This window comes from Aedes albopictus, chromosome 3 (genome assembly GCF_035046485.1).
Source record: "Aedes albopictus strain Foshan chromosome 3, AalbF5, whole genome shotgun sequence".
Taxonomy (NCBI): Eukaryota; Metazoa; Arthropoda; class Insecta; order Diptera; family Culicidae; genus Aedes; species Aedes albopictus.
In genome coordinates, this window is record NC_085138.1 from 400,530,060 (window position 1) to 400,554,933 (window position 24,874).

The following is a 24,874-nucleotide window of genomic DNA, read 5'->3' on the forward strand; positions in this document are numbered from 1 at the left end:
GATGGTTGGTGTGGAAAACGAGAATAATCGGTCACTTGATTTATGCTTTGTGAGCAACGAGCTAACCGTCGACTGTATGGTTACGCAAGCCCCTGCGCCGCTCGTTAAAATCGGGAGGCATCACCTCCCACTGTTGATCAATTTGGAAAAGAAACCACATCGTTGCTTCCACGACACTTCGGAAAGCACACGTATGATTTCAGCCGAGCAAAATTCGACGAAATGGATGGCTTCCTTGCTCGTGTCGATTGGAACGGAATTTTGAGTAATTCGGACGTAAACCTCGCTGCTAGCACATTGTCTAGTGTGTTGCTATATGCTATTGACCAGTTTGTTCCCAAAAAGTCTAAACGTGAACCGTCAAAACCCGCTTGGTCAAATGCCGACCTCAAAAACCTGAAAAGAGTGAAACAGGCAGCCCTGAGACGTCACAGCAAATATCGCACGGATTCTAGTAGAACATGTTATCTAGAAGCGAACACGGCTTATAAGCAACTTAATGATCGCCTCTACAATGCTCACCTAGTTCGCCTACAAAACAACCTCAAATCGAACCCTAAGAGTTTTTGGCGACACGTAAACGATCAGCGGAAGGAAACTGGATTGCCTTCTACGATGACTGATGGATTACATGAAGCCGATACTACCGCCTCAATTGCCGATTTGTTCCGCTCCCAATTCAGTAGGGTGTTCGTTGATGAACAGCTTAACCTGCAGGACATAGACGACGCTACCCGAAACGTTCCAAGCCTTCCTTCAGCCGCTCTGCGTTTTGATATCACTAACGATGCGGTCATTACTGCTGGTAAAGAGCTGAAATCATCTACGGGATGCGGTCCGGATGGTATTCCTCCGATAGTCATCAAACGTTGTGTGGACTCGCTTGCTACTCCATTGACCTGCGTGTTCAATCTTTCCATCTCTACTGGCGTTTTTCCGGATTGCTGGAAGCAGTCATTTGTTTTTCCAGTTTTTAAGAAAGGCTGCAAGAGGACTGTCTCAAACTACCGGGGAATTGCTTCGTTGAGTGTCATCTCTAAGCTCATGGAGAAGATAGTTCTTCAAAGGTTGGTTCAGTGTTTCTCCCATCATATCTCGCTGGACCAGCACGGATTCATGCCCAAACGATCAACGACCACAAACTTGACGTGTTTCACTTCGTATTTGATACGTCAAATAGAAAGTGGGCATCAAGTGGACGCAATCTACACAGATCTATCCGCCGCTTTCGACAAAATGAACCACCAAATCGCACTCGCCAAATACGAGAAATTGGGAATGAACAGCAGCTTCCTTATCTGGCTCCGTTCCTATTTAATCGGTCGTAGTATGCAGGTGAAACTTGGCGATCATGTTTCTTCCCCGTTTCCAGTATCATCTGGCGTACCGCAAGGCAGTCACCTCGGTCCATTTTTGTTTTTGCTGTATATGAATGATGTCAATTCGATCCTCAACTGCATGAAGCTGTCATATGCCGACGATTTGAAGCTGTATTCCACGATTAGGGAACCTCGTGATGCCGTTTTTCTTCAGCAACAATTAGAAGCCTTTGCTACTTGGTGTTCTGTTAACCGAATGTCCCTGAATGTGTCGAAGTGCTCTGTCATTTCGTTTAGCCGCAAGAAAACAACCTTCCACTACGATTACGCTTTGGCAGGAGTGCAATTACATCGTGTATCGACAGTGAAGGACCTGGGGATTCTCCTTGACTCCAAAATGACATTCAAGGACCATGTTGCTTATGTCGTTGGGAAAGCATCGTCGCTGCTCGGCTTCCTCTTCCGCTTTTCCAAGAAGTTCAAGGACGTTTACTGCATGAAATCGCTATACTGCTCAATCGTACGTCCTATCCTGGAATATTCGGCAGTTGTTTGGGCCCCCTACTATGATAACAGCGTACAACGAATTGAGCGTATCCAGCGAAAGTTTATTCGTTTTGCCTTACGCCACCTCAGGTGGAGGAATCAGCACGACCTACCAAGTTATGAGAGCCGTTGCCTACTTATACATTTGGAATCTCTCGCTGCAAGGCGAAATGTTGCTCAAGCATGTTTTGTCGGAGACCTCCTGCAGGGCAATATTGACTGCCCATCACTCTTGAGCATGCTGAACATCAACGCACGACGCCGGAATCTTCGAACACACTCATTTTTACGTCTTTCTTCAGCTAGGACTAATTACGGTCAACACGAACCGATTCGTAGCATGTCCCGTGTGTTTAATAAATGTTATTTTGTTTTTGATTTTAATGTTTCACGCAAGGCAAATAAGTGTAGTTTTAAACGTGAATTATGTAAGGTACCACGGCAGTCTGTAAATGTTAGTTAAGTGTCATTGGGGTGATTTGTATTACCTGTTGACTTTATGTAAATAAATAAATAAATAAATAAATAGTGAAAATTATGCAAATCTCCTGACGAAATAAAAATCAACATGGAGGAGTCACAAAAATCAGTTTTGAGCTAGAAATGTTGTTTTGCTTACATGAATGCAAACAAAAGATCAAGTAGCTTTTATTTGGCATTTATGTCCGTTGAATGGTTATCTTAAATGCCAATAGTAAACCGTTAAGCTATTTTTCAGCTTTTATGATGACCAAGCAGCACCCGTACTTAATTTTGACAGATGATGTTGTTGTCATTTGGGTTAGAATCCACGTCGATAATTTGTTAAGATTCGCGTTTGTGTTAATGGTGTGAAATGAACAGCAGACCATCATTCTGGTTGTTCCGCGAGGGCCGTGACATTTGCTTTGTGAAGCTTTTCACCGATTGGCTGCCGCGCCGGTTGCGTATTCCGTCGGTACAAAGTATTCTGTTGGCCGCCGAGGATGATACGATTACATCGCAGTGTCTAGTGATTGGGTACCGGAGACTGTTGGATACCCGGATTTCAGGAACCCGTAGCGGAAGATTCCAGTTGTGGAGCTGGTAGCGCGAAGTTAGTATAAATTCACACATAATATATTATAAGACTGGACAAATAGTTTTTTTTCTAGACACGGTAGTATTGAAACTTCGAAACGATACTATAAGTCGGCTTAAAAAATGATTGCAGTGGAAGCTGACGTTGGTTTATGTTAACAATTAAAAGAATAATCATGTAGACATTTCTACCCACATTTACTGATAATAATGGGTTTCTGAAAAACGTCGAGAATAGTGATCCTACGTGCATTTTGTTGGTTCCACTTTTGCCAGTTCTACTCCAGATTTGCTTTTCAATTTCTCTGTTTTTTTTCTTATTCACTGTTTGTTTGTCAACAGAGTGCAATATATTTATTATGGCCTTTATCTAGAGGAAGTAGCAAGTTTAAATGCCGGTTTATTATATTTGAGAGTAATTGGTTTAAAAGTGACTTTTGTAAAGGCAAGATAAGTTTATGAAACATTTTATAAAAACATTTATAAAATAATAATTTGCAGCTTTAAAAGGAGGATTTATTGGGGTCTCGAGTACCGTGCCAAAGTTATTTTTAAACTCAGATTAATTTTGCCTTGATTATCATACTAAAGAAGGCTTCAAAGACATCTTGGAATCCAAACATAAGGCAAGATTAGATTTCATTCTTAAATGCTCTTTAAAATTAATTCAGCACGTGATTTGCTACAATAAAACCTTAATAAATTGCACCGAAAGCTAAACAGTTGTGGGATTGTTACTTGGGACATCAGCTTATCCCAGATACTCCAACTTATTTAGAGCAAATGAACTGCATACAGTAATTCGATACATCATCCCGACAAATGGCCCCGGACGTTATGATCCGTTTAAAATGTCCCAAAAATCCCAAAATCAATTGAAACATTCTGAACAACATATTTTCTAATCCACTTTCACTTTCTCCTTCGCAGTTCCAGACCTGAAGCCCGGCCTATCGGTCAACGCACCGGAGTTTGTCCCGAAAAAAGTAGCATCTCCACAACAGCAGCAGCAGCAGCACCAACAGACACAACAGTTTGGCAACAGTAGCCAACACCACCACCCCCACCAGTCCAATCGCTACCGAGGGGACAATAACGGAATCGGTGGCGGAGGCGGTGGGGGTGGTGGGACGTTCAACATGGTTGCTTCCCACCACCTGCCTCTGGACGCTACCGGTAACGGTTCCATACCCAACGGAATCGACCTGGGCATGGCCAAGCCGGGTATCAACGATCGGTTAAAACAGCATAAATCGAGCCCCCAGCAGCCGCAGATGGGAGGACACAGCAACTATAGTGATAATAAAGATGTAAGTAGCAGGGAGGGGATATTTGTGGTTTAGATTAAGGCGTGCTTAAATCGAGTTTCGGGAGTGTTTGAGAATAAGTTGGTGAAATGGACGAGTTATGGTTGTTCACTATTAGGATCTTTTTTCTATCGACCACGGTAAACAGATTGCCGAAAATTCAACAGCGTTCAATCGAGTTCGCTAATTTGTCATTATTTTTCCAACAGTTTATGAGGATTTTATCAAAACCCTTTCAAGTTTATGCATTTTTTTTGTTGGTAGTTTTTTGGAGTCATCAGCTGTTGGCAATCTGTTACCTAGATCGATTCCAAAATTTAAGTTTGTTGGGTTGTTTCCTAGGACTGGTGCTACCAACGGTGAATGATGATGATTGGTCTCGTGCCTAGATCAGGCTAATGATCCAATCAATGAATGAATGCCGTATGGTGTGCAGAATGAGTGCTGTGCTTTGTGCGAAAAACGAAAGAGCGAAAGTTTTAATGGTGTGACGGGTTGATGTGGCAGCTGTGGTTTGTACATATTATCCTCTATATAAGTCGCTGGTTCTGGCTCTGACATACCCAATATCGAGAGCATGGATGTGGTTAAAAGGTCACGATTAACCATCAATACTACAGAGAAGGGAAAGTGTTGTGCCCTGGCGTTTGCTAATTCGGCTGACAATCAAATTGTTGTACTAGTAGTTGATTGAATGCAATCTCTGGATGTATAAATGTGCAGTTCTAGATGTTTGCTGTCTTATTGTTTTCTATCAAAATTTCATGTCGGTCATTCAAGTAAAAAAAAATGAATACATTTCTATTTAACTCAAATTTCATCTGTATATTTAAGAACTGAATCTACAATGTGCTATCAATCTTTACTTTAGCAACATTAGAAGAACCAATTTACTTTTTGATATATGTATCTCCAACCTTGATTTAAAATTTGAACAATTACAATAGTTGGCGTCCAGTTGCAGTGACAATCACAAGTTGATTGTTTGGGATTGCCGTTTTTCGAAACAAGTTGTTGAAATACGTACCAGGCAGATGAATCGGATCGTTTACCGGTGCACTAATTCAGTAGATAGGAAAAGCAGCATTTTTTTTTCATATTCCCAAGTGTAATATTATAGGAAATTGTACTGGTTTCTTAAAAATCGAAAATTAATTAGTATACATGGGTACAACACAATCCTTTTCTAATCTTTACATGCTCGTTGGGTGGTTATACTCACCTAAGCAAACGCTAGGCATTTTTATATTTCTCAATACTAATCCTGTATATCTTTATATATATCCTATTTATATATTCTATATTGTACACAACATCTACGAATGTCCCTAAACATGCACGGATCGTTACTAAACGTGTCTGCACAAATCGATAAAAATCGTACAATATCTATTCGACCCCTACCATACAAAACACAAACATTGTATCGACACCCGGAACAACAATCTTCAGCTACGAAACTCGCACTATAACCACCATCAGCAGCATCAGAACCAACCAAGATCTTACAGGGATCTAGGTCTGCAACAACACCATCTCCACCAGCAGCAGCAACAGCAGCCGCATCATCCGATGCATCAAAACGTCGGTGGTCCGGGCTTTCAGTTCTTCGGTTGCTCGTCAACGGCGCTCAACAATCAGCTGCACCATCCGATGCTCGGAGGAATGGCGGCAGCAGTGGCCCAACAGTCCGGTGGCGTAGGCATGATGCCACAGCATGACAATAGAAGCAAGAACAATTCTGGTAACCTGAAGTCGCGGTTAAGCAATGCGCAGAATCCTCACATGCCGTCACATCACCACCAGTCGCAGCATCACCACCACCAGCAACATCATCATCAACAGCAGCATCACCTCAATCATCATCAGCAGCAGCAACAGCATCATCACGGGATGCCCGGAGGAAGCAATGATTTCGGAGCTGACGCCGATTCCGATCAGGTAGGGGCGCACGAACATGCACGCAGACTAGAATGCTGGTTCGAGAGTTCCAGAAAATACTTTCGAACATCGCTTCACTTTTACGCACGAACATGTTTGAACCGTTTGAGCATGCTTCCATTTCCTTAGGTGTACCTCCGTGGTCCATAAGCTGATGCGAATGGACCTCTCTCTAATCCTCTGTCTGGCTTGCATTACATTTATGTTGCGTACTAATTGGAGACGGTATGATTTTGTTGCTTTTTTATTCGTATGCATGTGTTGTTGTTGATTGCTTTGTAACGTTTAATAATATTCACCCATCGTTCATTTGCCTGTCCAGGTTTGTCCACAATGTGCGTTGTCTGCTTTCTCGTAAAATCAAAAAGTTGCATTTTAATTATTGATTTTGTCACATATGCTTTCCATTATTTTTTTCATTATCGGACAAAACGGGTCGAAGGGTCTTCGAATAGAATGGAATTTGGACGGTAAATAGGAATACAGCTGTTGGGTCAGAGTTTAAAAAATCCTTACTTTCACAGACAGAACTTCTATGTAGATGGCAATGTAAACTCCATTTTGTTAAAAAAAAAATAAATAAATGGTAACCTCGCGTATCATGCCTCGAACATGTGCGCTTGTCGAACAAGTGTTGTTACACTCATTGTTGAACTAACAAACCGTCAAAGATGTGACGGCGCATCAATTGATGAAAGTATTGGAGATCTCAATGGGAAATTCATCTATTCTTCGATTTATTTGCTGCATGAGAAACTATTTAAACAGGTCATCTCATATAGCATTTCACAAGGTCTTTTACTGATTGTTGGTAGTGATATCAATGCTCATCACCTTATCTGGGCCAGCTCAGATTGTTATTTGAGAGGCTTCATTTTAATGGAACCGCTCATATTGTATGGTAGATAAATAGACAATAGTCTAACAGAATTAGTAACAAGTTGACTAATTGGTTTATGTCAAATAAGGCTAAAAAAACTATCATTTAGTCATCACCAATCACCGACTATTCAAGAGAAGTTTTTATGATTTTGTTAAATGATTCCACTGTTATCCAGATGATAAATGATAAATTTGTTTTGAAATCTGCTGGATTTTGAGCGTGATGTTCATCTTAGTGACATGCCTCTTTATGTAAACCAATCTGCTTATCAATCTAAAAAGCCTATTGTGAAGCTTTTATATTAAGTTTTTTAGGATATTCAGAATCTACGATTATTGAATCGTTTACAAAATGCTCAGAATTCACATGTCTTTTGATTACTACGTATGAAAATTGAATGCTTGTGGGTGGGTGCCCCAAAAGAGAGTATTGTAATCATGTAGAAGATAGGGTTTTGACCCTATTTGCGGCCACTTCTTTCATCTGAATCAGATTCCTTTTTCATATCCTCCCCTGTTGAGGAAATTAAGCCACTGCGTCCAATAAGCTGAACTTTTGTGGCATATCAGATACCTTATTGCGTGAACTTGCTGTTAACAGTGATTGTTGTGAAGATTTTGTGCCGAAAAGTTGATTTTGAACGAGTTTACTGCATCTAGTCCAGCACCAACTCTTGGCACCAGTGCCGAATTTCCAGCAAAATCAAATGGGAAATCACTTCGGCACCCATCTTTGTGCTGACGAAGTGCACTCGCCTGCGTGTGATAGATGTTTTGAGCACTTGTGCGGCTTCAGAGTGATCGTGTAGCTAATTGACTGTGGATCCCGTTGCGGAAATGTTGCGGGAGATGATTACCCACGGAAGTGCGTTTGGAAAATGAGCGGTAAGAGATATTTTGATTTGTTTTGCTGTGAGGTGCCGGGAATTGGCGCGGGTGCCCAAGTAGTTCGAAACCCTACTAAATCTCAAAAATTTTCATTGAATGCGGAAATCCTTCGACCCCAAACTAGTCCGGTAATGAGACACTGATATCTTCCTGGTAAGCCACGATCACATCAAATTTTATACTTCCTTTCCCCCATCTAGATTTCGGAAAACGAAACATTCGCGCTGGACTACCTTACCGAGGTGATTGCCGAGCTGTATGACAATCCCGGCATGTTCGATAGCATCCAACGAAAGCTCAAGGGTACCTTTGCCGAATTCCGGAACAATCACTTCGTGTTGAGCAACGCGGTGGAAATTATCTTTGAACATGTATGTTGTTGAAACGCACTCTTTTCTCGCGACACACAGTTTCTCACATCTGTTTTTGCTTTCCACCAAAATACAGTCAATCAAGGAGCAGAACTTCCGCTACATGGGGGCCCGCCTGTGCAAACTGCTGGATAGTTTGGACGAGAACTCGACCGGTGTGCTGTGGCAGCTGCTGAGCATGAAGATGTCCCACCAACAGTCGGAGCTACTCGGCTTCATGACCAACGAGCAGATCAAGGTGCGCGGGACGACCCTCTTCCTGGCCGAGCTGTACATGCAGCTGAGGAAACCGAATGTGAGTATCTTATTTAATTTTTATCCACTTTCTTTGCACTATGATTAGGATGGTATCGTGGATTTGATAAAAGTCATATAAAACAAATAAAATCGCATGTTTGAGTTGTGTACGTTGTGTGATTTAAAAACATGGTGGGCTACAATTCGTTCTATTCAAGCTCAACCAGGCCCTTATTAGGCATCGTACAGGGGATAGACAAAATGATCGGAACAGGCAAAACTTTCACTTTTCAAAAAATGTTTAACTAGCTATAACTTTTCAAAAAGGGCATCAAGTGTTCTCAAATTTTCACTGTAAGTAGCAAATAGTTGTGTATCAGTGGTCCAAATTTGGAAAAGATCGGGCTATTCTCCAAGAAATTATAAAAATTCTTAAAAAAGGTAAAACTATCCGATTGCCAACTTTGAGCTGTTATATCTCCGGATTCAATGAACCAAAGGTAATGAAATTTTGACCATTTATGACTTATATAATGAACTCTGAAAAACGTTTAACTTAACTTGAATTTTTAAACAAGAGAAAAAGTTATAGCGATTTCATTTATTTCACGATTTTACAGTAAATTGGTCTATTTTCAACAGGGATGCGACCATTCATTTGCAAAGATTTACATTCACTTGCTATTATCTTTGTTCAGAATCATGCTATCGAAAAACAATGTACCGTCGTGCGGGGCTAGTTTTGAAACGCGCCTACTTTGTGTTGGAGGCTAGTCCACCATGGCCACGCAGGCCATAGCGAGGCTAGCTCCATCGATGCCTGTTTTTAAATTACAATGAAAATAAAACGCTAGACACCTTCCATCAAACTAGACGGCTGCCGACTGATATCTCAATCTGCAACCGCCACACTCTTTATTCCATTCAGGTATATACAATTCAACATTTTTCTTCTAAACTTCATACCTCTGCCATCTCTCCAACAATTGTACCTACCAACAATACTGCAGCCATTCACGTACCTGAAGGTTCGACGCTACCCGAGCGTTCAACGCTACCTAACTTCCAACACTCCTCCTTAGCGTCGCAGCCTTCCAAAACACGATTACCTCCTCCTGGCTCGAAGCTCCTTCTCACTCCAACGCTTGGCAAGTGGCCCAACTCCGACGCTTGCACCAGCTCTACACCAGTTCCGAGCTCCGACCAGGTCCATCTCCGAGCTCCACCTTTATGTTGTCTTCCGGATCACTCCTCCTGTCGCCAACCTCTTCGTCCAGGTGCGACCACCGAGCTGCATCCGATCCAACTCAACAATCCTCGAGCTCCATCCGGTGACCAGCCAGCAGTCATCCAGTTGACCCGTATCGCCAACATTCCCATGGATCCTGTCCTCCGTTGCAGCCAATCCATCCGCCCAAGGATCCCGTGCTGCGACTCAGCGACTTATGCGGCCGATCCTTCTCCCGGTCGATACGTGCTGTGGAACACGCTCCTGGGCCCATAACCTGTTGGAGGCTAGTCCACCATGGCCACGCAGGCCATAGCGAGGCTAGCTCCATCGATGCCTGTTTTTAAATTACAATGAAAATAAAACGCTAGACACCTTCCATCAAACTAGACGGCTGCCGACTGATACCTCAATCTGCAACCGCCACACTCTTTATTCCATTCAGGTATATACAATTCAACATTTTTCTTCTAAACTTCATACCTCTGCCATCTCTCCAACAATTGTACCTACCAACAATACTGCAGCCATTCACGTACCTGAAGGTTCGACGCTACCCGAGCGTTCAACGCTACCTAACTTCCAACATTTTGGACACTTTTGAACAAAGATTTTTTTAATTCAAAATATGGTTCAAATCTGGTTGATTTTTATTATTATTATTATTATTATTATAGAGTTTTGGCACTTCTCAGCAAAAATTGCTGGAAACTTTCACCTACCCCGGGCAATCGGAATGCCAAAGGGGATTAGGCTCTGTGGATCTCATTAGCCGGTTTTTTAGCTTATCCTAATGAGTCTGCTTTTGGATGTACTTTCAGTTGTGATGATTCAGGAACCGCCTAACTATACTACAGGTTCCAAGAATCACCGCTTTCAGGATGCTGTTCAGGTCCTTCTTCAATTCCAGCTCGTCTAGGGACCTCAGGAGAGATTTAGGGACAACTCCGGTTGCCGAGAGGACAACCGGAACTATACGGACGTCCTCCAGGTGCCACATCTGCTTCAACTCCTCCGCTAGGTCGTGGTACTTGGTTATCTTGCCGGAGAACGTTGATTGGACATTATGGTCTAACGGTACAGCGATGTCGATGAGAGTTACTCGCTTCATCCTTTTGTCGAAAACCACAATGTCAGGCCGGTTGGCACGAATGAGGACGTCCGTAATAATCTCGCGATCCCAGTACAGCTTTATGCAACTATTTTCCAGAACCGGGCCCGGCTGGTACTTGTAGTAGGGTACAAATCTGTCGACCAAGTTGTGCTTTAAAGCAAGCTGTTGGTGCACAATCTTGGCAACTTCGTTGTGACGATCGAGGTAAGCTGATCCAGCTAACACTGAACAGCCTGCAACGACATGCTCGATCGTTTCTCCTACTGAATTACACTTCCTACAACGGTCCTCCACGTCCTCGTGCAATATGTACCGCCGATAGTTCTTCGTCGCAATTACCCGGTCCTGGATGGCTACCATGAAACCTTCTGTTTCTGAGAACAGGTCACCCCGCACCAGCCACGCGTTTGACGCCGCCTTATCGATGTGCTCGAGTTCCAGTTGATGGGGGTGCGTCCCATGCAACTCCTTTTGCTTCCACGTTACGATCATCTCGTCGACGGTCTTGATGTCGCAGTTCAGCCGATAATCCTCCTGCGCCAGATGCAGGGCGCTGTAACCGTGGTCAGCTTCACATACAGTGCGGTACATTTCGTGACGGTTCTGGCTTTCTACGAAATATGCCCGCAGCTGCTGGATCTGGGAGACACATAGTGCCTGGATATCGGTGACGCCTCTTCCTCCTACTGCGCGTGGCAGGGTGACTCTCTCTATGGACGACTTTGGATGGCGCATGCGGTGCTTGGTGAACGCCACTCGTACTGCTCGTTCTAACGCCTCGAGGTCAGTCTTGGTCCACTTTACCACCCCAAAGCTGTAGGTCAACAGGGGCACAGCAAACGTGTTGATCGCCTTCACCTTGTTGCCGGCTGACAGAAAGCTCCTCAGAACACAGTTGACACGATGCAAGAACTTGTCCTGCAGTTCCTTCTTGATCGCTGTGTGGCGAATACCTCTAAGTTGCAGGAAGCCGAGGTACTTGTACACTTCGCCTTCAACCATATTCCGAATCTCCTCCTGTTCGTTGACGCGGAAACAGCTGGCGTCCACTACTTGATCCCGGCGAAGATGGACTGACCGACATTTGTCAATTCCAAACTCCATCCGGATGTCGTTGCTGAACACCGTCACAAGCTGCAACAGTTGATGCAGCCTCTGTACTGATTCCGCAAACAGCTTCAGGTCGTCCATAAAGAAGGTGTGGGTTATTATTGTACTCCTTCCCCCACTTTTCAGTTGGTAGCCATAGTTGCATTGGTTGAGTGCTCTGCTGAGGGGGTTCATTGCAAGGCAAAACCATAGCGGACTGAAGGTATCGCCTTGAAATATACCCCTCCTGATGCTGAGAGTTCTGGACCGCAACACAGCTGTTCCGTCGGTGATTTGTAGGGACGTGCTCCACATCCCCATCGCGTGTTGCATCAGCCTGATGACGTTCCCGTCTACCTTGTACAACTGCAGCACCTTAAGAAGGTACGAGTGCGGCACTGAGTCGTACGCCTTCTTGTAGTCGATGTACGCCATGCTCAGGTTCCTCTGCTTATCGGTGGCTTGACCCACAATGACTGCATCTATAATGACCTGATCTTTGCAGCCTTGCGTGTTTTTGCGACACCCTTTTTGTTCTTCGGTCATCACGTTGTTGGCATCGCAGTGAGTTTGTATCCTCCTCGCTATCACCGACGACAGCACTTTGTACAGACTCGAAAGACACGTTATTGGTCTGTACTTTGCTGGGTCAGCTGTGTTTTGGTCCTTCGGCAGAAGATAAGTGATACCCCTGGTAATGAACTCTGGTAGCTGCGTGGGGTTATTATTATTATTATTATTATTATTATTATTATTATTATTATTATTATTATTATTATTATTATTATTATTATTATTATTATTATTATTATTATTATTATTATTATTATTATTATTATTATTATTATTATTCTTTGGAGATGAACCAGCCGCGGGCTGAAAATCTCCTTAATAAAGCTAATAAATAAAATAAATATTATTATTATTATTATTATTATTATTATTATTATTATTATTATTATTATTATTATTATTATTATTATTATTATTATTTATTAAAGAGGTTTTAACTTGGGTCATTCGCCTCTGCAAAAACAAACTTAAAGTTAAACCTAAATTCTATCTAACGACTGACATTTTTTCAAAAAGGTAATTAATTTTTACTCGTTTGCTTAATCGTTGCTGAGAATGTTGCTGATGTCCGCGTCCAGCTGAGCTTCTATCCTTTCTGCTTCGTACTTACGACAGTTAGCGAGGATATGTATAACGGTTACATCTTCTCCGCAAGCGTCACATATATTGCTGTTTCGGGAAAATATGGTGCGATGAGAGATATTGATATGCCCAATACGCAATCGAGTGATTGCTCGTCGTTTTTTGCTGCATTTCCTGTCCTGCCAGCGAATTGTTGTGCCTTTTACTCTACGTAAGAAGCTCTCGTCAGAATTTCGCCATTCGCCTTCCCAGCTGTATCTGATGTATTGCTTGACAATTTTCTTCGCATCCATCGCCGGAATTGGTGTATTGAGTTCAGCGCCTAGGAGCCCCGTTGTAGCGAGTCGATCCGCTTTCTCATTTCCTGCAATGCCCACATGTGCAGGTACCCAGCGGTGTTTTTATCTCTGGCAAGAGTTTCTATTTGCTGTATCTAGGGATGACTAGATGTACCGTGATCAACCGCCATCAAGCAGCTTGCTGAATCAGAATAAACCACTGTTGGACTGTTCTCTGGAACGAGCTGTAGTGCCTTAACCAGGGCCGGATTTACAAATGTGGGGGCCCGGGGCCACAGCGTTGTGGGGGCCCTTTATAATGAAGATAAATTTTGCCCATATAACATGGAAAAAAACTATAACATATTAATCTTTCTTGCAAATATGTTAATGAAGGTATTAATGTAGTTGTAGTTGTGGAAGTTTGTGAATATATAACAATAAGCAGAACTATGGAAAATGTCAATATCCATTGAATTATTTATACCAACCCAAAATTCCAGCGTGAAAGTAATGATAATTATATAAAGTAAATAATTCTTTTCAAGAGTACATTCGCCGCATTGGATCCGAGATTTAGTCGAAATTCAAGCCAGAGTTCATAGAGAAACTACAAGAATTTATAGCTGAAATGTTCAAGAAATTTCTAGTAAAATTTGTAGCGTGTACGATGGGGTCGTTTTTGTGAAATCCAAAGAAAATTTATATTGGATTTCTGCTGCTATCTCTGGAGAACTTGCTGGTCGATCAATATAAATATAAAACACTTAACAAAAACTTGATCTAACGCGACTGTTAGGGATGGTTTTGGCGGCCTTTCAAAAGAATTTGCCACATTACTCTGGTATCACAGAGAATATTCTTATTAAAAATGGTATAGAAATTTTGGAAGAACATTATAATAAGTTCCTGAAGGAATTTTTCACTCAATTTTCAATAAAATTTTCTATTAAATTTCTTAAAAATTGTAAGCAGAAAACCTATACAAGTTTTTAGCCATTCTCTACAAATTTCTATTGAAATTTTCTTAATAAATTTCGTCCTGAGTTCGCCATGGATTCATCCTCATTTCTGTGAGCAAATCTCTGTACTCAAAAAGTTTGAACAGAAACTCTTCACAATAATCTGCCTTAAATTCAGGCTAGATTTCCTCTAAAAATGATTCAACAGATTTGGTGTTCTCCGATTTAAGTAAGTCGTAAGCTGTCTAAGTAAAATCAAACACAAGAATTCCAAAAACAATTCTAAATTTCGAAAAAAAATCCTTTGATTCTTTCAAGAACTTTGTAGAATATTCTTCAAAATGTTTTCAAAAACTGTTTACAGAAAAAAAAAACAAACAAGGGGTTGTCCATAAACCACGTGGTCATTAGGGGGGGGGGGGTTTTAGGTGGGTTCGTCCAATGATCATTTTGTAAGGACAAATAAAAAATTTCGTATGGACTAATGACCACGCGGGGGGAGGGGGGGGGGGGGGGGTTTGAAAAGTCCCAAAAAAATGACCACGTGGTTTCTGGACAGCCCTCAAATTTAGCAGGAACTTTATTGTTCTTTAACTGTAATTTATAGAGGTTTGGAGTTCCTCTAGAATTCAGTTGAAAATTTTTTTCAGGATATCCGGTGATTTTTCTTAAGCAAATGCACAACAAAAATAAATGTTAATATATTTTGGAGGGATTTTTTTTTTTTAATAGATGGACAAATATTTGCAGTCTTACTCAAAAGAATCACAACATATCACATACATCTTGCCAGTAGACAGTAATTCGAAGTTCTTATGAAAAAAAATCAAAACAAGAGATATTTCTTGCACTACTCTTTTTTTCTTACTTTACATTTTTTTTCGTGAAGTTGAATTTTGTGGGGCCCCTAAAATGTGGGGGCCCGGGATACGTATAATACGGAACCCTGAGGGACCCCGTTTGCTTGTGTGCGATAATCAGATGTTATGCCGCCCACGACTGCCTTGAACGATCGATCGGTTAGAAAACTTTTGATGAAACCTGCTATGCGACCACGTATGCCCCACGAAATTAGCGTGTTGATTATAGGATACCTCCACGCGGTATCATAGGCCTTAGAAATATCCAACAGTGCTGCATCACAATGTTTGCCGGTAATCAGAGGTTCGTGCAGGGCATTTTCAAAGTCTGCGAGATAACTGTCAAGTCCTTTTCCGTTTCTGAAGGCGTATTGTCGTCGGTCGAGTCGTTGGTCTGCTTCTAGTCGTGTAATCAACCTGCGATTCACCATTATCAATTAATTAACATTAATAACATTTACCAATGTAACGGAGGCGAATGACTTTTTGTTAAAACCTCTTTAATAAATAAATAATAATAATAATTTACCATTGTTGTACGTAATTCCAGGATTTGAATAGGAATGCCGAAATAGCAATGCGAATCATCGAAGCTGCCAAAGTCCTTCTGAGTAAAGAAGGTCCCGAAAACATCAAATGCGTCTGCCAATGCCTAAAGGTAAGCTATCAGCTCGACTTCACACCCAAAGAAGACGTCTAAACTCGCTTTTCTCCGCTTTTTGCTCTTTGGCAGCTCTGTGGTTACGAGTTGGAACGAGATCGTCGTGACGAGTTGATGGACATCCTCCACACGTTAGAGAAACTCGAAGGCTCGACCGATAACTCCACTGGACGCTTCATTCGCTCAGTGCTAGATCTGCAGCAAAAGTCCTGGGGCCGCAATGAGGAAGTCGGTTAGTGCACATTTCTTGAAAACAGATAACAAACACTAACGAGGAATATATGGCAAAGACTGAACCTTTTACTATATACATCTACAACATTGTACTAACAATTACTAACCAACACCAAAACAACTTTACTTAGTTTAATTTCATATCGGATAGAATTCCACATACTCAAAATTTGAGCTTTTCATAACATTTTTCGAGTGGAAAACTCATTTAGTAGCGTAATTCGTCAATTGTTGAACGATTGGTAATGAACAATTTGTTTTCATTCATTTTTCCGTGCATAATTCAACTGTACTTGAAAAACATCCAGAGGACGTCTAGATCCACTCATTTCTTCTACTTCCCATTGGTGATTTGATGTTGCATGAAAAAGAAGAAGAAGAGCGATTATGTTTTGAAAAATCCCTATCCCTATAACATAGGGGAAGATTTTAAAATGCCTCTATAAAATCTAAAACATAATCTAATTAAAAACGGTTTGATGTAAGTATGGTGTTAGACTTTGGACGGACTACATATTGAACGTATAAATTTAAATTTAACATTTTTTTCTCCGTCCAAAGTCTAACACCGTACATCAAACCGTTTTTAATTAGATTTTAAGTAAAAAGAAAATCGCGTTAAGTATTTTTCCTTTGAATTCCACTAAGAATTTGCATCCTTTGACAGATACGTATTTCGACCTCAACTGTAAGATCATCTTCAGTGTCTTGTACTTGATTCGAATCGTCGTACACTTCAACCTTATTTTACGTCCACTCATGGCTGATCGAAAATAATTTCTACCGAGCACGCAACGACAAAACTCAACACTTTTATATTTTTCGATAAATCTGCTTAGTCAAGCGAAGTGTTAAAAAATATAAAAGTGTTGAGTTTCTTCATTGTTGTTACGGTAGAAATTATTTTCGACCAAACAAGAGTGGACGTAAAATAAGGTTGAGGTGTATTTACAAAATACGATTACATTGAGCAATAATTACTATATGTACCTAGTTTGATTCGGCCCATATAGCCGAGGCGGTAAACGCACGGGTATTCAGCATGACCATGCTGAGGGTGACGGGTTCGATTCCCGGTCGGTCCAGGATCTTTTCGTAAAGGAAATTTCCTTGACTTCCTTGGGCATAGAGTATCTTCGTGCCTGCCACACGATATACACATGCAAAATGGTCATTGGCAGAGGAAGCTCTCAGTTAAAAACTGTGGAAGTGCTCATTGAACACTAAGCTGAGAAGCAGGCTTTGTCCCAGTGAGGACGTTACGCCAAGAAGAGGAGAGGAGGATAATTTTCAGAAACTGTTCAACATTTGGGTAGTGTTTAACAATAGGCGAATCACCCTATTATGTAATAATCAATAGTTAATCAATCGTGTCTCTGTCTTTACTTGCAACCATGTACCTACTTTATTCTGATAGGAATGAGGGCGGACATGGCATCAAATCGTTTGGTATAAAGTCATTTGGCATAATTAAATGGACAATCATAAAAGGATGAATCACGAAAGCCCGAAAGCTGTGTAACTACCACGAAAGGCCGATCGTAACCGAAGGACGAAAGTAATGAAATGCCAAACGTAACGAAAGCAACAACTTTCGGGCTTACATGTATTCGGCCTTTTGTGATTCGGATTTTCGTAGTAGTCCCATAATTAAGTTACACTGAGTGATCTTTTGGCATTATGATCATTTTATATTATTCATATAGGGTAAAAATTTACTTCGTCGCATGCTCTAATATTTGTCTCCTCAGAAGAAAAATATCAAATCATTAGAGATATTCTTACTTACCTTTGCCGATGCCTCATTAGATGCAAGCAAAAAGATGTAGACTATCGATAACCACTCTCCTTAGCACTAGAAATCGAATAATTACGCAAAATTTCACGTTTCAATTTCACTCCACTTCACATTTTTTCTCGTTTTGCACAAGACGATGGAAACCGCACCAAAGCAGCAGCTAGTCGAGTTGATCTTCATCACCGTTCAATTTCACTACCCCAGACGCACTTGTTGAACCAACCTTCAATAGGACAGATCGGTGAAGTACTAGATTTGTAGTAATGAGCTGAATTTTAGTATGGTGAGAAGGTCAATTCTCCGTTTCTGCAATGAAATGGTGCAAAAAGCGTGGGTATTATGATTCCTTGTCTAATTTGATGCTGTTTGAGCAAAACTTTGGGCAACAGTGTTGCTGTTTTCTCCATTTCTTGCAACATAAACAACATAGTAATCCAAAGTTTTGTTCAAACAGCATCAAATTAGGCAAGGAATCATAATACCCACGCTTTTTGCACCATTTCATTGCAGAAACGGAGAATTGACCTTCTCACCATACTAAAATTCAGCTCATTATTACAAATCTAGTACCACACCGAACGTGCCCCATTCACACTCCACAAAAGCTCTGTAGCACTTCAAAATTGGATTTTACTGTAACAGAATGCAGCAAAAGCTGTTCAGTTAATCAAATAAATCATTTTTTCCCCGTCGGTAAAATGTAAACAAAAGCTTTCATCGTCTAGGGAGGATGCAAGCAAAAGTGTGCGTGGATTTTCTGCATACGGAACATCATTTTTCACAACCACAGAGAATGATTTCCGCGTTGCACTGTGTTAACGTACCTATAATGATCTTGTGGGCAAAAATTTGAAACGTTTTGGTCGTTTTTCTCAAGCCACTTATAAATTAGCAAGTGATACCAAATTGGCAATGAGGCATTAGGCGAGGTGCAAAAATAAACTCGATCATTATTGGTCGGTGCTTAGGAAGACGAAAATGAGATAAAAACCCTATTTGGTAGTTTTCTTCATCATGGTTATGTTTCTTCTTCTGTTCTTTATGTTATGTCAAGTGGACTTTTAATTGTATTATGCCAAATGACCAGATTATGCCAAATCAGGATAGGCCCGTTAGAAATATAATGGTCAGCTGATCATAAACACTAAAATCTATCTGTGCTCCAAATTTCACAGTACCCGTCATTCAGCCGCAAATGAGTGAGTCTGTTTCGGCAGCAGGCGAGTTCCACGACAGTCCCGTGTTCTACGGTCCCGACGGCCAAGTCATGACCCAGGAGGAAAACGATTTCTTAGAAACTCAAGCCCCCATCACCTTCGAGGAGTATGAGTAAGTGATGAGAAACGTTGTGTAGTGTGTTGTAGCCTTTTTCTGATTTATATTTTGGAAGGCTCTTGTGCATGCAACACTCTACGGAGCCGAAATGCACTATACTGTATTGTAACATTCATCTTTCAGTGACGAGGAAGGTGACCCCGACGACCTGGTGGACGACGAAAACATGGACCTGGAAATCAAGCTGGCATTCAAGGAGTTTGTGACCGGTAACAACAACCGACAAAACTACTAGCCCGCTGTTCCGTCGCCATTGACTGCCGCGCCGGTCTTTCCGGCTGTTAGCGACATGGTCAACCCCGTGTGATAAAGGAGCGAAAGTAGTAGCAACTAGCAGCCGCAAAAAAAAACATTCAGATTCAGTGAAGATTATCCTATTTTTATCAATACTTAATTTTAAGCTAAATTGTAACGAAGTAAGCGAATGATGCAGAACCATAGCGAGAGTGCCGCCCTGAGGAAGTGATGGAAGCTTGGAAGTGCTGCCAACCAACCGGCCGAGTCAGTGAGAACAGTAATTGTACATGAACAGTGAACGAAGCAGAGCACAATATTTTACACCTAATCCCGAAAATTGGCTGTGGAAGCATGACGCCGTACCGGAGAGTCCTACTTAACAAAAAAAAGTGCAAAATAGCCTACTGTGGTAGGTTACACCATAAACCCAATCACGAATCATCTGTGACAGAGACAGAAAGTTAAAAGCAGGCAACTTCCATATCCAATGATCTTCAGTAAGTAAAGTCTAGTTTTCCCCCACGTCTTTTTTATTTTTCGGGGAGAGTCAATGTGATTTTTGTCAGCCTAATAGGCCTCAATTGTGAGCATAAAGTAATACAATAAAATGAATACGAAAACATTGTCACACAGTAGAACGACTCTATCAATCTCCTGGCTGGTGATGTTTTGTTTAACATTGACTTATTTCGCATACCCTACCCAAAAAGCGCAGGAAGCTTCTATCTGTTCTGATTATAGTATTTCAAACAATATTCGAATTGTTCTAAATTCAAAAGCCAACTTTGCATGCTAGGAAAGATATACAAAAAAATGTAGTAAATAAAATAAATACCGCCATTTGTTGAGCAAAAGATTTCATGTGATGTAGATCACCAAAAGACATCCACACGCATGACAGAAATAATTGTTGTATTCCTTATTTTATGCACTGAAAAAAAAAACAATAACATATTTAGGGACAGATAGAGAGCCGAGAGCAAAGTATACCTACTAGGTGAGAAACGACTCAAAACCAATTTTAGTGGCAGAGCAATGGCTCCGAAAGAGAGAGTTGAGCTAAAACTGCGGTGTGAAATCAAACAGAGAGAGACTACAGATTCAAACGATGTTGCAATGTTCACAGTGATGAAAATACACAGAAAAATAAGAAATAAAATGTTTATCAATAATGCAATCTGGCGACGATGAATTCATTGTTTGATGACTTTTAAATTGTGTAAGTAGGTATCCTTGTTTCTTAATCTTCTGGTAATTCGTATGGTTCGTATGGTAATTCGTATGGGTTCGCAGTTTTCGGAACCATAGAAATACCGTTATCTCACCAGTTCTACATTGCACTACACTATCGGCGTCAAGTCAGAGTGGACTACACGATTTTTTGGGCAGGTGAAGATAATGGACTACCCGCTTTGCGCGCAGCCACAGTTGATCAGCAGGAGTAAATCAATTTAATTTTGTATGGTGGAATGCATCTAAACTTGAATTACTTGAAATACAAAGCTTTTCCCGAAAAAATATTTGGTAGGCTTAATAGTGGTCACCATTGTGCACAACCACTACCAAGTAAAAATTGATTGTTGAAACATCTTTTTAATTCAGAAAAATAGTATTTTTAGGGGAAAATGAGGCAAAATGGGTACTTACAGTCAAAGACACAGATCGAGGTGCGTCCCAAAGTATGCGCCGGTTAATTCTACATCAGATTGGAAATGGTTGGTTAGCCGCAATCAGTTGAAACTATTTTTTAATTCAGAAAAACAGTGTTTTAAGGGGAAAATGGGGCAAAATGGACACTTACACTCAATTCCGGTGAATGAAACTATCACCAATCGATTCCTTGACATTTTTCCATTCGGAAAAGATGGACTTCAAAGATCGCAATCAGCCGCAATAATTAGGTGCCTTTTTGGGTCGGTTTTTCCCCACTGTGCAATGGTTCGACGAGGAGTGCTGAGCGATGCTGGAGAAGAGTTTGTTTTTTTTAAAGTTTTTTTTTTCTTGGAATGTCTCTTGGAATATCATGCAAAATTTCACGTATGAAATTCCCGGAGAAATATCGGAAGAAATCCAAGTATGGTAAGTGGGGGCAGGATGGGTCACCTAAGAAATGGACCCCTATAACTGTCTGAATATAAATCGCATTTCTCTGTATTCTACCACGACTCTCAGATACACTAGTCAGCTATGATATAAAAGTATAGAAAGGTCATAAAGTTTGAAACCTGCTTCTTGACAAGCAATTTTCAAAACATGACCCATCTTGCCCCACCTCATTCTTACGGGGGCAAGATGGGTCAGCTATCAGAAAACTCGATTTTTCTCCAACAAAAAATACTATATCTTCTATTTTTTCTCTATACATCTAAGCTTCACAGACGTACAGATTACATGAAAAAAGTGTTGAAACATATCGGTAGATTATTCTCAGAACTAGAAGATTTTTGTTCAGGTAGCCATGAACGGACTTTGAAAACTTATATTTTTTGTAGAAAAAATTCAAAAATAGTTTCACAAACTCTCAGTGATCTAATTGCTTCGATAATGTAGGTCACAGAATAGCCTTTCAATGAAGAATAAAACATTTTCAAAAACTATGCAAACATACCGAAAAATTAGGGTGACCCATCTTGCCCCGTCTACACAATACACGTAGTTATATGGAATGTATAGCATAAGGAGTATAACGAAAAAATATTTTATTTTTTTCTGTGCAAGGAACGTAAAGAATTTTTAAAACAATATATCACTTTTTTGTGTATCCACTTCGTTCATCTGGGAAAATTATTGAAAGATTCAAAAAATATATAGTACGGTTGAAAACGGTACTGACCCATCTTGCCCCCTGACCCATCTTGCCCCCACATACCATACATAATGTTTTTCTAGAAATTCCGCAAAGACGTATTGGAGAAATCCTAGGAGGAAATATTAAAAAGCTCCAGAAGAAATCCCGAGGAACTACGGACGAAATCCGGTGATAAAATCCTAGATAAATATCTGGAAATTCTCTGGACATCCTCGAAAGAACTTTTGCAATAATCTCGCAAAAATCCCTAGAGAAACTGTTGGACAACATTTTCTGAAAGAACTTTGGATAAGTTTTGGAAGGATCTCCAGGAGGAATCTAGCGAGAAACACTGAAAGGGTAGGTATCGTGAAAACCTCTGTAAGAAATCCCGGGAGGTATCAGGTATCAGGTATCAGTAGGTCGGCTCTAAAGGCACGTTCTCCTCCATTTGGGAAATTTGTGCCATCGCCATGAACACGAGCCTATTCATCATTTACCTGACGGAGAAGGGAAGGAAAAAGGATAGGAGATGGGAAAGGACAGGTAAGGGAATAGGAACGTCATACTCGCAAAAGCGTACCACAATGGGTTCACATAGCGTCCTGAAAAGGACACTGTAATAACGCATAAGCGTGCCACAATGGGTTCGAACAGCGCCCTGAGAAGGGCACTGTGATAATGCATAAAGCGTAAAGAGAGCCTATAGCTCTTTATCACAGCGGGTCAAGAACAACAGAACGTCCTGAAGATTCAGGTTTCTGAAGTCAGTTTCACTTAATAAGTGTTTCCCGAGTACTCGGAAACGCAATTGCGCAAAAACTGGACAGTTACATATTAAATGATACGAAGTTCCATAATCGGATTCACAGCTATCACATGCAAATGAATCAGCTTGCTGAATATTCGCCATGTGATAACTGAGTCGGCAGTGGCCAGTCAATGCTTTGACCAGCATGCTGCAATTCTGCTTTGACAGATTTCAGGCCAAACATGTCTAAAGGTCCTATCTGCAGAAGAGAGGCTCTCTTTGGTTTCCCTCTCTTTCGTTAATATCTCAGCTGTTTATTTGTATTATGATTGTCTCCTTGCATTGAACGATGATCAAAACAATCGTCTTTTGATTTGTACTGAAAAAATAGTTGAAAAGTGTACCATTGCATTGCAATAATTGAAAGAGAAAGTGAACAAAGAGAGCCTCTCAAATGCAGATAGGACCTATTGAAATGTTTGGCCTGATTTGTTAGATACTTTGCCACCCCTAGAGATGGCTCAGTACAATACAATTTTGTTTGACGACATGACTCCAAACTATTCCAGTATTGTTTGTGCTGAGTGGCAGCCCAGGTGTCAATCTGAAGCTTCACCCAACACTTGGATACCGGAATAGCTGGCTCAGGGCCAATGAAGTCATGTGATGCTCCAGTGCGAGCTAACTCATCAGCCAATTCATTTCCAGCGATGGAAGAATGGCCAGGTACCCATACAAGGTGAACAGCGTTTGCTGAATTCAGCTCCTCAATTTGAGTTCGACAAGCGATAACTATCTTCGACCTGGAGTTGGCCGAAGCAAGTGCTTTAATAGCAGCCTGGCTATCTGAACAGAAGTATATTACTTTGCCCATTACGTGCTGCTGAAGTGCTGATTGCACTCCGCACATGAGAGCAAAGATTTCGGCCTGAAAAACGGTGCAGTGTCTGCCAAGTGAATAAGACTGATACAGCCTTAGCTCACGAGAATAAACACCAGCACCTGCTCGACCTTCTAGAAGGGAGCCATCAGTGTAACATACGATGCCGTCTGAAATACTTCTCTCCAGATAACCAGATGTCCACTCTTCCCGGGAAGGGAATTTCGTGGAAAAGGTCCTATATGGAAAATTACAAGCAATTGTAAGATCACTTGGAGCAAGGACAACTGTGTCCCAATTCACCAAAAGTGGAAACAACGAGGTGTGTGTTGAACTGCGGTTCACAGGAGTTTCCTCTAGTAAACCGAGTACCCATAGACGGTAAGTGCAAGAAAGTGCTTCTTGTTTGAGATGAATGTGTAGTGGGACAACGTCAAAGAGAACTTCGAGCGCTGCCGTGGGAGTTGAAGAGAACGCTCCAGACATCGCCATTAAGCACATCCTTTGGAGATGGCCTAACTTTGATTGGACCGTTCTCACTTCGCCCTTTTGCCACCACACAAGACATCCATAGGCCAATATTGGCCGAACAACAGTTGTGTAGATCCATTTGATATACTTGGGTTTTAGACCCCAAGTTGTACCAAAGGTTCGCCGGCATTGCCCGAAGGCCATACAAGCTTTCTTGATTCTGAACTCAACATGAGGTGTCCAGGAAAGCTTGGAATCAAGAATGACTCCAACGTACTTTACCTGTTCAGTCACATTGATTTCAGAATCAAAGAGACGTAAAGTTCGAACACCATTACGGTTTCGCTTTTCCGTGAAAAGAACAATAGATGTTTTACTCGGATTTACCGAAAGGCCATATTGGCGACACCAACCCTCAACTACCTGAAGAGCGTTTTGCATCAGGTCGAAAAGGGTGCTGATGCACATACCGACTAACAATGT

At 41.2% G+C, this 24,874-nt stretch overlaps 1 protein-coding gene across 5 annotated transcripts in view; it reads left to right on the forward strand.

Moving 5' to 3' along the window:
- The window catches only part of LOC109426523 (mediator of RNA polymerase II transcription subunit 13), a 51,033-nt gene extending 30,355 nt beyond the window's left edge, over window positions 1–20,678 (forward strand). For 4 of the 5 annotated variants that reach the window (XM_062856087.1, XM_062856089.1, XM_062856088.1 and 1 more), the window contains 8 exons: window positions 3,855–4,234; window positions 5,684–6,172; window positions 8,143–8,313; window positions 8,390–8,608; window positions 15,787–15,894; window positions 15,970–16,129; window positions 19,105–19,258; window positions 19,388–20,376. In XM_062856087.1, the coding sequence (XP_062712071.1) occupies window positions 3,855–4,234; window positions 5,684–6,172; window positions 8,143–8,313; window positions 8,390–8,608; window positions 15,787–15,894; window positions 15,970–16,129; window positions 19,105–19,258; window positions 19,388–19,499 (1,793 nt within the window). In that variant the 3' untranslated portion in view covers window positions 19,500–20,376. Of the gene's footprint in view, window positions 1–3,854; window positions 4,235–5,683; window positions 6,173–8,142; window positions 8,314–8,389; window positions 8,609–15,786; window positions 15,895–15,969; window positions 16,130–19,104; window positions 19,259–19,387 lie in introns of all 5 variants that reach the window. The other variant, XM_062856085.1, reaches the window with a different exon arrangement.
- The last annotated feature ends 4,196 nt before the right edge of the window (window positions 20,679–24,874 follow it).